Source organism: Xenopus laevis, chromosome 9_10S (genome assembly GCF_017654675.1).
Source record: "Xenopus laevis strain J_2021 chromosome 9_10S, Xenopus_laevis_v10.1, whole genome shotgun sequence".
In the NCBI taxonomy this organism is placed as follows: domain Eukaryota; kingdom Metazoa; phylum Chordata; class Amphibia; order Anura; family Pipidae; genus Xenopus; species Xenopus laevis.
This window is the reverse complement of record NC_054388.1, coordinates 34,054,570-34,068,891: the sequence shown is the minus strand read 5'-3', so window position 1 is coordinate 34,068,891 and position 14,322 is coordinate 34,054,570. Positions and strand designations below refer to the sequence as shown.

The window sequence follows — 14,322 nt, the reverse complement described above, 5'->3', positions numbered from 1 at the left end:
ATATGTCTACTACCTGGAGATTATGTAGTAGTTTCTTTAGTTGTGTGAGTTGCTTCCCTGGAATACTAGATTTCCCTGAGCTCGTCTCTAATAATGGGTCTGTAGGTATGTTGAAGTCACCCTCCAGAACTAGTGTCCCTTCTGTAAAGGTTGTGGAGTATGTAAGGTTGTGGAGAGATGTAAGACTTGATCTGTATTAGGTAGGTACAGATTGGCAAATGTATAACTCTTCCCAGCTATGGTGCCTTTGACAAAAACATATCTTCCTAAAGGATCCGCCTTTTTGTCTGATAACAGAAAACCGCTAGCTAGGGAAAATCGCTAGCGAACAATATCGCTACTCCTTTGACTTTGGTGTTCTGGTATTTGCTGGTATATATCTCTGGATAGTACCTGTTGTTCCACCTGGGGGCATTCCCCTCTTTGAAGTGAGTCTCTTGAATGAAGGCCACTGAAGCTCTATGTCTTCATCTACCCTTTTATCTATGCGATTCCAAGTTCTATGTACCCTACTTGTAATTTCTCATAACCTGTTTCTATCGGTCTAGGCACTGTGAGAGGGTTAAGATTGATCCAACTAAAACAGTAAAGATTTCCCCATGTAGTAGATTATTTCTAAGCAACATAGTAAATAGTTAAAGCCTAACTTTTAGCCTCTTTATATGCATGCAACACTTTAACCAGTCTGGATATCTCCTGTAGTTTTCACGATATTTTTTACTATCAGACAGTGGAAGTTGGAATACAAGCTAAGAAACGTTTAGTATGCAGGCACACCTTGGTCAGTCGCTCCAACCTGCAACTTTGAGTAGTGGATACAACTCGCATAGAACAATAAACCATTTCAGAACATTAACCATTAACTAAATTCTACTAAGTCTGGTAGAAGAGTAGGTTTATTTGTCTTAGCCCCATACAATCCCATGCTGGATTCCAAGTGGGAGATCGTCTCTGTGGCAGTACAGGAAACTTGACTGTCAATAGGTTAGTTCTGAGGTATGTACTTGCCCCTATTCCATGGTTTCCTTAGTCTGTGGATAAGCAGCCGCGTTGCACATAACCTTTACATGAATACCAATAAAGTTCCATAAGTGAATAGGGTACAGGTAGAAGACATATATCCAGCATGTAGGAAAGTGAGTTATTCTCCGTCATCATTAGACATCAGTGTTGCCTTATATATTGTATATGTCCCTTTAACTATGAGGCCAACAGTATCTGTGGCTTCACTTCGGAGGCACTCCTGTTTCCAGATTGGCGCTCTATTATCGTCTATGAGGGCGGCCAAAATACATCCCTGGTGTCTTTAACATATGAGCTATGTCGAGCGACCCGTGTTTAGCATTAAGTGGTTGTCGGTTCTCTAGTTCGAAAATTAAGCACTTTGTTTAGGTGACTGGTGGCATTACGTGAAGATTGCCAATTATGCCAAAGTGTCCCAAATAGGATAGAAGAATAGGGGTATGAGGTGCGTTAGCAACGCAGTAAATCAAGACTCACCGATTACTATCCCTCATCCCGCATTCTGTCTGTGATTGTTGCTGGAGGTCTAGCCCGAAAATGTAGTCATGCCATTCCTCTAGAGGAATCACTGGTAGGCCCAGCTGCTCGCAGAAGGCCCTGGTTTCCAGTGGGTATTTCAATGTGGTGGCTCCTCCTCCATTGCGGGCTACCAACGCGAAGGGAAATGCCCACTTGTACCTAATGTCTCTTTCCTTTAGTGCGCTCAGTATAGGACGGAGAAGATGCCTTTGATGTACAGTTGAATAGGCCAGGTCCTGGTGTAATTCGATTCTGGCGCCATCTAACATCACGTTCTCTGATTCCCTTGCCCTCTGTAAGACTTTCTCTTTCGGAGGTGAAGTGATGAAAACAGCACAGAATGTCTCTTGGTTTCCCCTCTCTTGCACGTGCCACTCTATGTAGGCGATCTGTGGGGATTTCTGAATCTTTATTTCGCCCCAGTAGATCATTAAATAGATGTTGCAGTGTGTCTTGTAGTTCAGACCCCTGATGCGCACATTGCACCTGCGGTTTCTATTTTCTGCATCTTCCACCATCGACCACATGTTCTGAACTTCAGGTGCCTCATGTGAACCATACAGGGTTTGTAAAATTAGGCATAAAACCAACGATTCATTGGTCCTACATAATCACTGGGTCTGGCCTCCTGGAACATTTCTAGCCTCTTGTTCATAGAAACGTGACCCCACAGTAGTGATTCCTTCCTAACATAGGCGTTTTTTTTATTAAGGCTTGGAGAGGCTAAGCCTCCCCAAACCTGTTTGCCTAAAGAATTAAAAGAAAAGTTAAAAGACATTTTTTTAAAAATATTCTGTCTCACTTGAGTTTGTCTGGGGGGGGGGCAGAGGGTGCTGCTGACTAGTGTCTTTAGGAAAAAAAATCCCTTTTTGGGGACTCCAGTGATGTCATCATGAGATTTTGCACTGAAAATCCTGTGAGATTGTCCCATGTATGACCTGGATTTCAGATTGTAGTGCCTTTTTAGACAAAAATCCTCCCTGTGTGCTCAGACAGATGAATTGCAACTTTTGCCAATGCTTACAATATGGGGCTGAATCAGCTGTTTCTCCACCAGTGGAAAATCGCTGGTTAAGAAACTGTTGAAGTAACATTATACTTAGCCTACCCAAACAAACAAAAAAATCACCCTTCGCCTATGCTTCCTAAAGCTAAATATAAACTGCTAGATCTGGTCCCAATTTGGCCAACCACATGCTGAGCCAAATCAGAACTTTAAATTAGATCATTCATCGATAGGGTTGCCACCCGGTCGGTATGTTACCGGCCTAGCCGGTAAAACACCTGCCAAGGCCGGGGCCGGTATTACAAATTTACCGGCAATGTAGCTGCCGGTAAATTTGTAATACCCTTCAAAAAGAGTCCTCGGCCTGCCCCTAATCCCCTGTAATTTACCTTTTCTCCTCAGTCTATGGTTCTCCGCAATGTGGCCCGTCCCTTTTGACGTCACGGCCCGCCCCTTTTGTTCCACCCCTCCCCACCAGCCGTTAAAAAACATAAGAAAAGGTGGCAACCCTATTCATCGACAATCAGATCATTCAAAGGGGCCTACAGGCCTTTCAGATGAGGACGATGTGATCCTTATCAGACGAGAAAGTCGAACCTGCCCAGCCCCATATATTCGATTGGGCAGGCCTGTAAGTGGGACCCACACACAACCAAGTCAGCAGCTGTTATCAGTCCATGTATGGTCACCTTTAGTCAATGTTATCTGAAGATGACTCTGACTAAGTTTAGGGAGCAAGATGCTAAAGCTATGACTAAAAATCCTAAATATTCGGGTTGTCTTTGCCTCCACTCTTGATTATCCAAATATGATGTCAGGAAACAGTGGATAATGGGCAACTTCTTCAGCTGTAGGAATAACAGAGCATGTCTCTTGCCTTAAATGTGGGGAAAGTGTGGAACTGTAAATCTAGTATCCACTTTTACACTTGTGATAAGAAAAGGGGGGAGTGAAGGAAAGATAAGCAGAAGGACCTGAGAAATTGGCACTGCCAACAGTATCTATTGGACCCATATTTTAAAGGCCCCCCATAGACGCAAAGATTTACCTTTGATGAACGACTGATTTACCAATCCACCAAATTATCGTGAGGTTAGTGTGAATGAAACGATCGTGCATCTAACGATTTTTCGTCCGACATCGGTCAGAAAATTGATGGCAAATTTTCATCGGTCACAGTGAAATCTATCTATTGTCCAATCGTTTGCAGGGCCAAGCAGGCAGCTACCCTGAGTGTTCCTGGCTTCAACTAGATCACTTGAAATGGTATTTTTAGTTGATGGACAAATCGTACATTAAACGATCGTTTCAAGATGAGCTTGGTCTAATGATAACGAAAAGATCTTTTAAAAATCTTTAGCCAGCTGGAGTGTCTTTGGGGTATAGAAAATATTTGAGGAGAATTCAGACTTTGAGCTATATGAATTCCAATGACATATCTATAAAGCAGAAGCTGACATATGTCCTCCACCTCCCCTCCCCAGCAGGACCCCACTGTTTGATAATGCTGTCTGTTTTCCCCTCGACTGCTTTGAAGTGGGATGGAAATGAGCTGTTACTGCGTAGAGAGTCTCTGCTGGGAGATTAGCTGCTATTAAAGAATGCTGGATCTTTTAAAGGCAAATAGACCTCTGATCAAAGCAGTGTTCTCAATTAACCGCTCATTACCTGTCTGTCTCCATACAGAGGATCTGTCTGTGGGAAAAAGAAAGCATTAGATGTTTCGGAGATTTTTACGTTTAATTCTATTAACCTCTGTGCCGCCAATTTGGAATGTGACACATGGGGTAAAGGAAGGGGGCACAAGGAATAAAAATGCAGTAGAGAAGGAAGTAGAGGATGGTGAGAGGAGAATGTAAATCAGATATGTGTATAAGAGAGGAGAGAAGGAAAGATATCAGGCAGGGACATGGGTATTAGAGGAGATTATGGGCACCGGTCTGCACAGGGGCATGTCATTGTTTATTACGTCACCTTTCGGTTTGTCATGTGATGGATTCAAGCATTGTGCATAGTCAAGAAACAAAGCTAAACCTCTGGAACTAAGGTTTTGTTTGCCAGGATGGATATATACAGTATTTATATCCCTCCTATTATGCTCCACTCTGAATTCTGCTTCTCCATATTGCCTCTTCCATCCATTATACTGTATACGTACTATTGTCTGATCCCCTACATCATGTTTAGTGCCGCTGTAGCCTCTCATTTCTTTTAATCTTATATCTTTTCTGCTCTTCTCCCTCTCTTGTCGTCTGCTCCATTCAGTTTTCACTCTCTATTTTCTGATCTAACTCCAGCTCTGCTGCACTCCATCTTCTACTGCAATCCATCCTCTTCCTTATAATTACCCCAATTTGTTTCCTTTCTCTTTGTCATTTTTTCTCCACTATCACACAACACTTCTGTTTTGCTCCACTTCATCATCTGCTTCAGTCCATTCCTACTTCACATTTCTGCTTCACTCAGTCATCTTCTGCTTCAGTGTATGTTCTCAATTTCATTCCACCCTGTCTTCTATCTCTTCTGCTTTAGTTCATTCTTTCTTCTTGCTTCTGCTCCACCATCCTCTTGGTGCTGTTTGCACCAGCACCATCCTCTTGGTGCTGTTTGCACAGATCTGCTGTGATTTTCCTGCATTCGTGTACGTTGCATGTATTCTGTATAATTTCATAAATGTATAAATTTTAGAACAGTTTCCTTTGCAGCCTTGCATTTAAAGTATTTAATACAACAGTAGAGTCTGACTAGTACTGTGTATAGTCAGAGCACAGCTGTAATAATACCTGAGAGGAGGTGGGTCCTCTCCTGCATGCCGCTCCTCCTTGTGATGTTTCTTGGTTTGACGCAATTGTCCTTTTATATTCAGTACGCCACGTCTGGCGTCATCTTTGGGGCGAAATTCAAATATTTAAACGCAGGTCTATGGTACATAGTTCTTGAGTGAGCATCTAGTTTGGTTGCTTTGTTCTGATTGGTAAAAATAATGGTTGATCCCAACGTTATTATTAGGGAAAAAAGATAATTATATAGGAAGGCCGGTATTTTTTTTTGAGAAAAGGTGGCAACCCTAACCCTGGCCTGTTCGATGACTATGCTTTGTTCTATCTTCTATGACTATGTTTTGCTCTAATCCCGTTCCTCCGTTCACTTTAAGACCTGGCAGATTCCGAGTAGCAGAGGGCTTCTTCCGAAGTGACCAGAACCTTGGCAACTGTTCTGGGTTTTTGGAAACTATATGTGACAACAGCCATATCTGTTATGGGCAAAAAATATTTTTTTTTTTCCCCATCTGTGGCCTCAATCTATACAGGGTTGTGTTAATGTCACATTAGGAAAGCACAAGCAGGCTCTTAATGGAACAGTAAATTAGTGAAATGCTCTTCACCCCTGTGTGAGATTCCAGCCTAGCATTTCCCAAATATTAATGTAGGTAGCGGTTAGTGGCAGAGAGTGGGTGTTCTGAATGCTGCTCTTTTCCAGCTGTCGGCAGTGGCGGTCAGACTCCATGTGTGCCGTTACCCTGAACTTTACCGAATGGGTTTCTGCTGTAGTGTAATGGAGATTTATGGGTCTTTTCACTGTCTGAAAAAGCCCTGGGGAATTGGAGAATATGAAATGTCTTAAAACTTCACATATTGATATATTTAATGGAAAGAGCCATTTCTGAAGATGTTTTATTGTGGCTTTAAAATGAAAATAGAAATGCAGTAAGCTAAAGCAAAAGGATGAGAATGATTCTGACAGAGACATGATTTTAAATCACAAGAGAAATATTTTAGAAAAAAACCAAGATTGGGATATACATTTACTGTGCATGGAAAATCTTTTTAAGAATCAAATATAAAATCTAATTTATTTTTTTCATTTCTTAAATGTGGCATTTTCTCATCTGACATCATTTATGTCTGTCCATCTGCCTACATTCGTCCTTTGTAAATAGTAACTAGGGGCGTAAATGTTAAAAACCAAGTTCGGTCAGATCACAAACTATCACCCTATAATTACATCGCGTTCTCAGTGGTATCTTATTTAAAGGGAGTGAGGCGTCTCCTGATTATTTGCCCTTGAAGAATAAAGAAATTGCACAAATTGATCTCTTTCACTGCACAGACAGCAGTAACAATAGTAGCAAGAGCAGCCTCTAGGGCAGTGATCCCCAACCAGTAGCTCGTGAGCAACATGTTGCTCCCCAACACCTTGGATGTTGCTCCCAGTGGCCTCAAAGCAGGAGCTTATTTTTGAATTCCAGGCTTGGAGGCAAGTTTTGGCTGCATAAAAACCAGATGTACTGCCAAATGGAGCCTCCTGTAGGCTGTCGGTTCACAAAGTGGCTACCAAATAACCAATCAAAGCCCTTATTTGGCACCCAAGGAACATTTTGCATGCCTGTGTTGCTACCCAACTCTTTATTTTTAAATGTGGCTCATGAGTAAAAAAAAGTTGGGGACCCCTGCTCTAGGGAAACATTGGAAAACTTGGCAACAACAACAGCTTTGTATAAACTGGCGCCTTTGCCCCTCTTTTTAGGCACTTCCTGAAGGTCAGACTGCTTCCTGGGACACTGCCAAAGAGGACGAGAACCGCAACAAAAATAGATATGGAAACATCATCTCCTGTGAGTACTTAGACCAGGAACACAAAGAGGAGTGAAGCTAAAGTCCCGAAAAACCATCAACAGTATTGCTTCTTCTTTGTCTATCACATGGTGCCACCTACCTTCCAGTTTGTGTTAATATTTCTGCAGTCTTCTTAACTAATTCTTACTATTACAAGCTCATATGTTCTTTTTGCCCAATTTTGTTGCCTCTCATCTTCACAAAGTTCTCAAAGTGACAATAAGGAGCATATCAGTACTTTCCATTTCCCCTTCAGCTCTGGCTGTGACTTTGTTTTTGACATTATGAGAAACTTTGCCAACGGTGACATGTCTCATTGTCTCCAGACTGATCTCAGGCTGACATGGGGGTGATTCCCTCTGTTGACATTGTGGTGTGTGTTTGTTGTGACATATCTGCCTTTCTCCCCCAGATGATCACTCCCGTGTCCGGCTCCAGCAGACAGAGGGAGACCCACACTCTGATTATATTAATGCAAACTATGTTGATGTAAGTCGTCAGGATAAATAATTTCATTTGGCCAGGTGGTAAACAGGTCTATCTCCCTAACCTTTTCCATTCTGTAATTGCATTTCTAGGGTTATCATCGGCCACGATACTACATTGCCACACAAGGTAGGCAGCAATAGGAATTTTCCAGTGTTATAAAACATACGATCATTATTTGTGGTCAACAAATTATAAGTATCGTCATAACTATTCTCACTGCAATTTCCAGGTCCCATGCAGGAGACAGTAAAGGATTTCTGGAGAATGATATGGCAGGAGAACTCAATCAGTGTAGTCATGGTGACAAACTTGGTGGAGGTTGGAAGGGTAAGAGGGGCTTACCAGAAGGAGGGACATTTCCCTTCCCCTCCTGATGTGATATGGGGATCTGTAAATAATGAATGAGCAAGTCAAAACCTTTCCTTCCTTTTGTGTCTGTAGGTTAAATGTGTCCGATATTGGCCTGATGACACTGAAGTCTATGGTGACATAAAGGTGTCACTAATAGAAACAGAACCTTTAGCCGAATATGTCATCCGAACGTTCACTGTGCAGAAGGTAAGTACACTGCCCACCTAAGTGCTCAGCTTAGCAGCAACTGAGATAAATGCATTGGGTTTATTGTTCTTTGTAGAGTGTAAGATTGTGTTCTTTGTCCCCCAGAAAGGTTCCCATGATATTCGGGAGATACGTCAGTTCCACTTCACCAGCTGGCCGGACCATGGAGTGCCTTGTTATGCTACTGGGCTTCTGGGCTTCATCAGGCAGGTCAAATTCCTCAACCCATCAGATGCTGGACCCATCACTGTCCATTGCAGGTACTACATGATCCCCTATACTGGAGTACTGTACACTATTGAGGAACATATATGGTGTTCTATTAATCTAAGGTCCCCTTTGTAACTATGTCCATGTGAAAGGATGTTTGATATTGCCACAGAGCATCATTAACTGTGAATCTATCCCACAGTGCTGGAGCAGGACGGACTGGCTGTCTTATAGCCATTGATATTATGTTGGATATGGCAGAGAATGAGGGTGTTGTGGACATATTCAACTGTGTGAGAGAGCTCAGAGCACAGAGGGTCAACATGGTGCAGACAGAGGTAAGGAATGGAAATGGGAGATACAAACAGAACAAGCAGTACTGGAAATAAGAGTACCCTCTAGCAAGCAGCATTAAAGGAAAGCGGTAGCATCTGTGAAAGACAAATAGCCTGCAGCCTAAAGGAAAGTGGTATCTGTGGCAAGGGCAGTGGTACAGAAAGTGGTACCACTGTGTGAAAGTCAAAAAAGGGTGCCCTCTAGCAGAATGTATAAAGCTAAAGGCCAATAAAATTAGCAAGTACTTTCACATAAACTAGAAGCCTTTTGCATCCCATTACATAAAGGTAAGAGTACAGAAACAGGGTTCTGCTAACCTTATTTCTCCAACCACCACAGGAGCAGTATGTGTTTGTGCATGACGCCATCTTGGAAGCCTGTCTGTGCGGTAACACAGCCATTCCAGTGTGTGAGTTCAGCTCTGTCTATTACAACATCAGCCACATGGACCCACAGACCAACTGCAGCCAAATTAAAGATGAATTCCAGGTGTGTAATGGAAATTACAATAAATGCCGTACTAATTTACCTCTTGTACTTTTTAAATGCTGGAAAGACATGACAGCCATCCTAGAGGATTCTAGAAGCATTGCTTTAAGAATACTACACTACAATACACCTACACACATTACTATACTTTACATCAGGCGTTCTCTACTTATGGTCTGGAAGCAAAATTAGGTGTCTGGACTATGTATTTTCTATCTTAAAGTAAGGGATATGTTATTTCATATAATACACACGTTTCAACGAGTCATGTGACACAACGGACATCGCTAAGCATTGTTCAGAAGTGATACCATCTATTTATATGAATATATTCTACAGGTAATTCATGGTTTTATGTGTAATATAAAGGTATTGGAATACAGAGGTTGTGTCCAGATAACTGAAATCTGAGATAACCTAATGACTAAGGATTAATTCTATTTTATTTTGGATTAAGTACAGGGTACTGTTTTATGGTTACGGAGAAAAAGGAGACCTTTTTAAAAAAAATTGGGTTATTTGGATAAAATGGAGTCTATGGGAAACAGGATATTCAGGTTTTCGAATAACCCAGATCCCATACCTGTATTTCCACTTTGTCTGTAAAATCCAAGAGTAGTCATGTATATGAATAGATGCAGTACACTGCAGTTTAGCGGATGCATTAATCATATTTTTTTTTCAGACCCTAAACATTGTGACCCCGAGGGCCAGACCAGAGGATTGCAGCATTGGCCTCTTACCCCGTAATCATGACAAGAACCGGGCTTTGGATGTGCTACCATTGGACCGCTGCCTGCCTTTCCTTGTCTCAATGGATGGAGAGACCAGCAACTATATCAATGCTACACTTATGGATGTAGGTATCAGTAGGGAATGTATTGTGGGGTGGCCAAGTAGACTAGTAAAGGTGTAGATTTGGATGAAGAAAGATTTCAAACCAAAGCCTATGGCTGGAAGTGAGTGGTCATAAATGATATAGAATATTTGGGAAGAGTTGGAGTAAAGGTAGCCATACACGGAGAGATCCACTCGTTTGGCAATGTCACCAATTGAGCGGATCTCTCTCCGATATCGGGCTGATCCTAACGAATGGGAACAGGTGGTCGGATTGCGGGAACGCATCAACGAACAGATGCAGCTGCGATCCGACGGGATTTTTTGTCCCATTCAATCGAGATCTGGCCGACTTTCGGCCAGATCTCGATCGGGGAAGCCCGTTGGGGGGCCAATAAGCTGCCGACTCTGTATGGCCACCTTAAGGCTGAATGGGGCCCTAGCCAGGTTGTTGGTTACTGACCCAATTCTCCTCCCCCTTCCCTTAAACACATTCTACTCCCCTCAGTATTTCACCAACAAGGAAAACAGTATGCTCTATGCTGCTCTGTCAGATGACAGTTAGCACAGCAGTCACAGTACTGATGTGACCTCACGCCACATCAGTTTATTTTGGTTCCTGACTGTCAGCAACCTGATTGGCCAAGTTGAAATAACAATAATTGACTTGGCCAATCAGGTTGCTGTTGAGGGACCTAAAAAACTACAGCTCCAACTGACAGCTCCAAAAGGCAGCTAAAATGGTGCTGTCAGGCCCTAAAGGGCTAGGAATGAGTGGGTATGACAGCTCTATATTTGCTGCATTATTGGGTCCCATGGAAATGTTAGGGCCAACTAGCGCTGATAGGGCCCTAAACTGGAGCCCTGAGTATATCTTGGCTCTTATAAGGTTAGAAATAAGTGTTGGGGAAATAAGCAGTAACTGAGCAGTCTATTCCAAGGAGCTTTTTGTCTGGTGGATGTACATCCTTGGAGTTCTTTGCTGTCACAGAACACAGAGCCGTGAGTGTCACTCTCACCAATACGATGCACAGATCTGTCACATGAAGCTGTGTCCTGCTTGTCACATTCCCAGGGGGTGGCCCTGATCTTTCTGCTTGTGTCAGAGATCTGACAGCTGCTGGCTGTGCCAGGAATATTTCTACAGATTATCTCATCTCGCACACAAGGCTGACAAATTGCGTTATCTGATGCAGCCAAACAACTGTGCATGTGTACCAGGCCTGCCTGCAAGTATACGCCGAGTTATGTCCCTTTTGTCACAGTCTGCCGCTGTGGCTACTGCATGATAGATGTGAGCTGATGTCTTATCGGTGTCAAGCTGCAGTGGAAGAGACTGCATGATCTGCCAAACTGTCTCACTGTGATCTGTCCTTCTTATATCACCTCTAATGGCCATGTCTGTTTGGTATCCTAGAGCCATAAGAAACCTGCTGCATTCCTGGTGACACAGCACCCCTTGCCCAACACTGTGCCAGATTTCTGGAGGCTGGTGTTTGACTACAACTGCACCTCCATTGTCATGCTTAATGAGATGGACTCCACACAGGTATGTTCCCCAGGGCAAGGTTCTACCAGGGATTAAAAAAATATAGACATTTTTTCTGTGTCCCCAGAACCTCAGTTTTACTTTCCCTTTCTTACTGATGTGATTCTAGCTATGTCTCCAGTACTGGCCAGAGAAGACCTCATGCTGTTACGGGCCTGTGCAAGTCGAGTTTGTCTCGGCTGACATCGATGAGGATATCATCAGCAGAATATTCCGTATCTGCAACATGGCCCGGGTAAGCCAGCCAGACCCCTGGCAATTTAGCAATGTCATAGTACAGAGAAGAGAGGACATTTGGGCTAGCCAAAGGGCATTACCTATAAAGCTAAAACAGTTGGATTTAGGAAATAAGAAACAAGCCATTACATATTTTTCAGCCGCAAGATGGATACCGTATTGTACAGCACCTACAGTATATTGGATGGCCAGCATACAGAGACACGCCACCTTCGAAACGTTCCATACTCAAAGTGGTCCAGCGTCTGGAGAAGTGGCAAGAAAAATACGATGGAAGGGAAGGCAGAACAGTCGTACACTGCTTGTAAGTTACTTTCCTACCTCAGTTTTGTCTCTACAGCAGAGCAATGTTATAACAGAATCAGGTCTGCACTGAGATTCAAATTGGGCCCTGTCTGGGTACAGAGATGCCCAAACAGACTACCACAGGCCCAATAAATAGTGAATGTCTATGGCAACTTACAGCAGTCCCTCTAGCATTTGCCAGAACTCACAGATTGCTAGCCCAGGCCTGACCAGCAGAGCTCAGCTGAGACCCTGTGACAGTAATTCCAACAGAAATTCTAGTACCTGGAAATCTTAAGGCTACAGACTTCTTCTATCCAGACAATCCATTGGATTGTGGCAATTCAGACCACAGCATTGCATCTCTTTGACCTGCCTCCTATGCTGGCCCAGTCCCTCTCAGCAGAGTTCTAAATAACAGGGAACCGTTGGAGTCCATTCAGTAGTAGTTAGGGGTCACATCAGGTATCATTACACCTACTGTGTAGAAACCAGTGGAACAGAGGCAATAAAGTACTTAGATAATTTGATTTTGCTTCAGAATCCCAAGAATTCCAATATATATATAAGCCCTGAATAAATCTTAAGATTAAAATAAATCTCCAGTTTAAAATGTGTATTTGGTTATTTTGTAATTTAAAACACTCCTGCGTCTCTCCCCCAGGAACGGAGGGGGCCGAAGCGGAACGTTCTGTGCTATCTGCAGCGTGTGCGAGATGATCCAGCAGCAAAACATCATTGACGTGTTTCATACCGTGAAAACCCTGCGAAACAACAAAGCCAATATGGTGGAAACGCTGGTAAGTACAGTCTGCCTGGCTGCTGCTTCAACCCTTCCATCTTTTGCCCAGTTATTCCAATGTCCAGAATATGGGTCTGGGGTCCCCCCCCAGGGAATATATATTTCATTCTCTTTTGAACAGACATATTTACACTTTTCCAAATACACATTACCTCCCTGTCATACACGCACATCGTACAATTCACAAATGCCATAAACGGAAGGTAAAGAACCCCAAAATAAACAGTTATGACACAATCACAACTAGGCACCCGAATAGACACACACACATATGCCACCTACTTATTTTGTCATTCGTTCTCTTTCTCTGGTGTTTTCCTCTCCCCAGGAGCAGTATAAATATGTATATGAGGTTGCCTTGGAGTACTTGAGTTCCTTCTGATACTGTTGCTTTGCGGGGAGCTGAAACCCTGTGGGGTTGAAGGATGAAGAACACTGCTGATCTGTACCTTGCCCTGGGAACAAAATATCACAAACAATCATTTCAGGCTTTTCATGTGAAGAGGTGCTCCCGCAGATGAAAAAACGGGGTATGGAAAAGGTACCCCATAAAAAAACAATGCCTTTCTGTCACTTGTTACTGTGAAGCTGCTGCCTGACTCCATTTATGACTGATCTTTAGCACAAATCCTGTCACCGATTTAATGAACTTACTTTCATTCAGGACTCTTTCCCCTCTGTCTGGTTCCATATATACGGCTCTGCCCTCTGTTTTTATTTACTTCTTTTCTAAATATATTATGGCACAAAATTATAAAAGAGCCTGAAACCTGTTTGAAAAAAAAAATGACTCCTGATTCCAAACTCCAGCACTTAGGGTGAGAATAGCAACCCCACAGCCAAGAGCATGCACTGCAGATCATTTGCTGCTCGGATATTCCACTGAAGCCGATAATAGGGTAAGCTATGGGTACCCAGGGTAGAGGTAACTGCAGACCCCACAGGTTGCAGGCGGTGTGGTCTTGTCTTCTTTATAAAAAAACATGTCTTTATTTATTGCTGTAAATGTCCTGGGGATGAAAGCTGTTGGGGGGAAATGTCTTGCAATGAAGCGTCCAATACAATTGTGATGTCTCTTTTCTTAATAAAAGTCTGTAAATGATTTGTCTTGTGTACGGTAGGTTATCTTTTAGATTGTACCATTCTTAACAGAACAACAAACTCTGCCCAAGTGGAGAAGCACCTGAGCTAATTACAGCTGGGGAAATGCCACCAAGCAGAGTTGGTCTAGGCTGGGGTCCTTCTTGTCACAACCAATACAGTGAGCAGACTATACACATAAGCTTTTGTGATTCCAAACTTTTAGAGATCAGTGATCACAGCAGGAACTGACACAAAACCTTATTCTAATACTCTGGTTCTTCTA

At 42.8% G+C, this 14,322-nt stretch overlaps 1 protein-coding gene across 5 annotated transcripts in view; it reads left to right on the top strand.

The window, feature by feature from the left end:
* ptprt.S (protein tyrosine phosphatase receptor type T S homeolog) overlaps positions 1-14,060 on the top strand; it is a 169,526-nt gene extending 155,466 nt beyond the window's left edge. For all 5 annotated transcript variants that reach the window (XM_041578183.1, XM_041578180.1, XM_041578179.1 and 2 more), the window contains 14 exons: positions 7,076-7,163; positions 7,577-7,653; positions 7,743-7,779; positions 7,883-7,980; positions 8,095-8,211; positions 8,317-8,471; positions 8,624-8,759; positions 9,097-9,246; positions 9,932-10,105; positions 11,501-11,632; positions 11,742-11,867; positions 12,010-12,173; positions 12,819-12,954; positions 13,285-14,060. In XM_041578183.1, coding sequence (XP_041434117.1) covers positions 7,076-7,163; positions 7,577-7,653; positions 7,743-7,779; positions 7,883-7,980; positions 8,095-8,211; positions 8,317-8,471; positions 8,624-8,759; positions 9,097-9,246; positions 9,932-10,105; positions 11,501-11,632; positions 11,742-11,867; positions 12,010-12,173; positions 12,819-12,954; positions 13,285-13,338 — 1,644 coding nt within the window. In that variant the 3' untranslated portion in view covers positions 13,339-14,060. The remainder of the gene's footprint in view (positions 1-7,075; positions 7,164-7,576; positions 7,654-7,742; positions 7,780-7,882; positions 7,981-8,094; positions 8,212-8,316; positions 8,472-8,623; positions 8,760-9,096; positions 9,247-9,931; positions 10,106-11,500; positions 11,633-11,741; positions 11,868-12,009; positions 12,174-12,818; positions 12,955-13,284) is intronic.
* Positions 14,061-14,322: the final 262 nt, after the last annotated feature.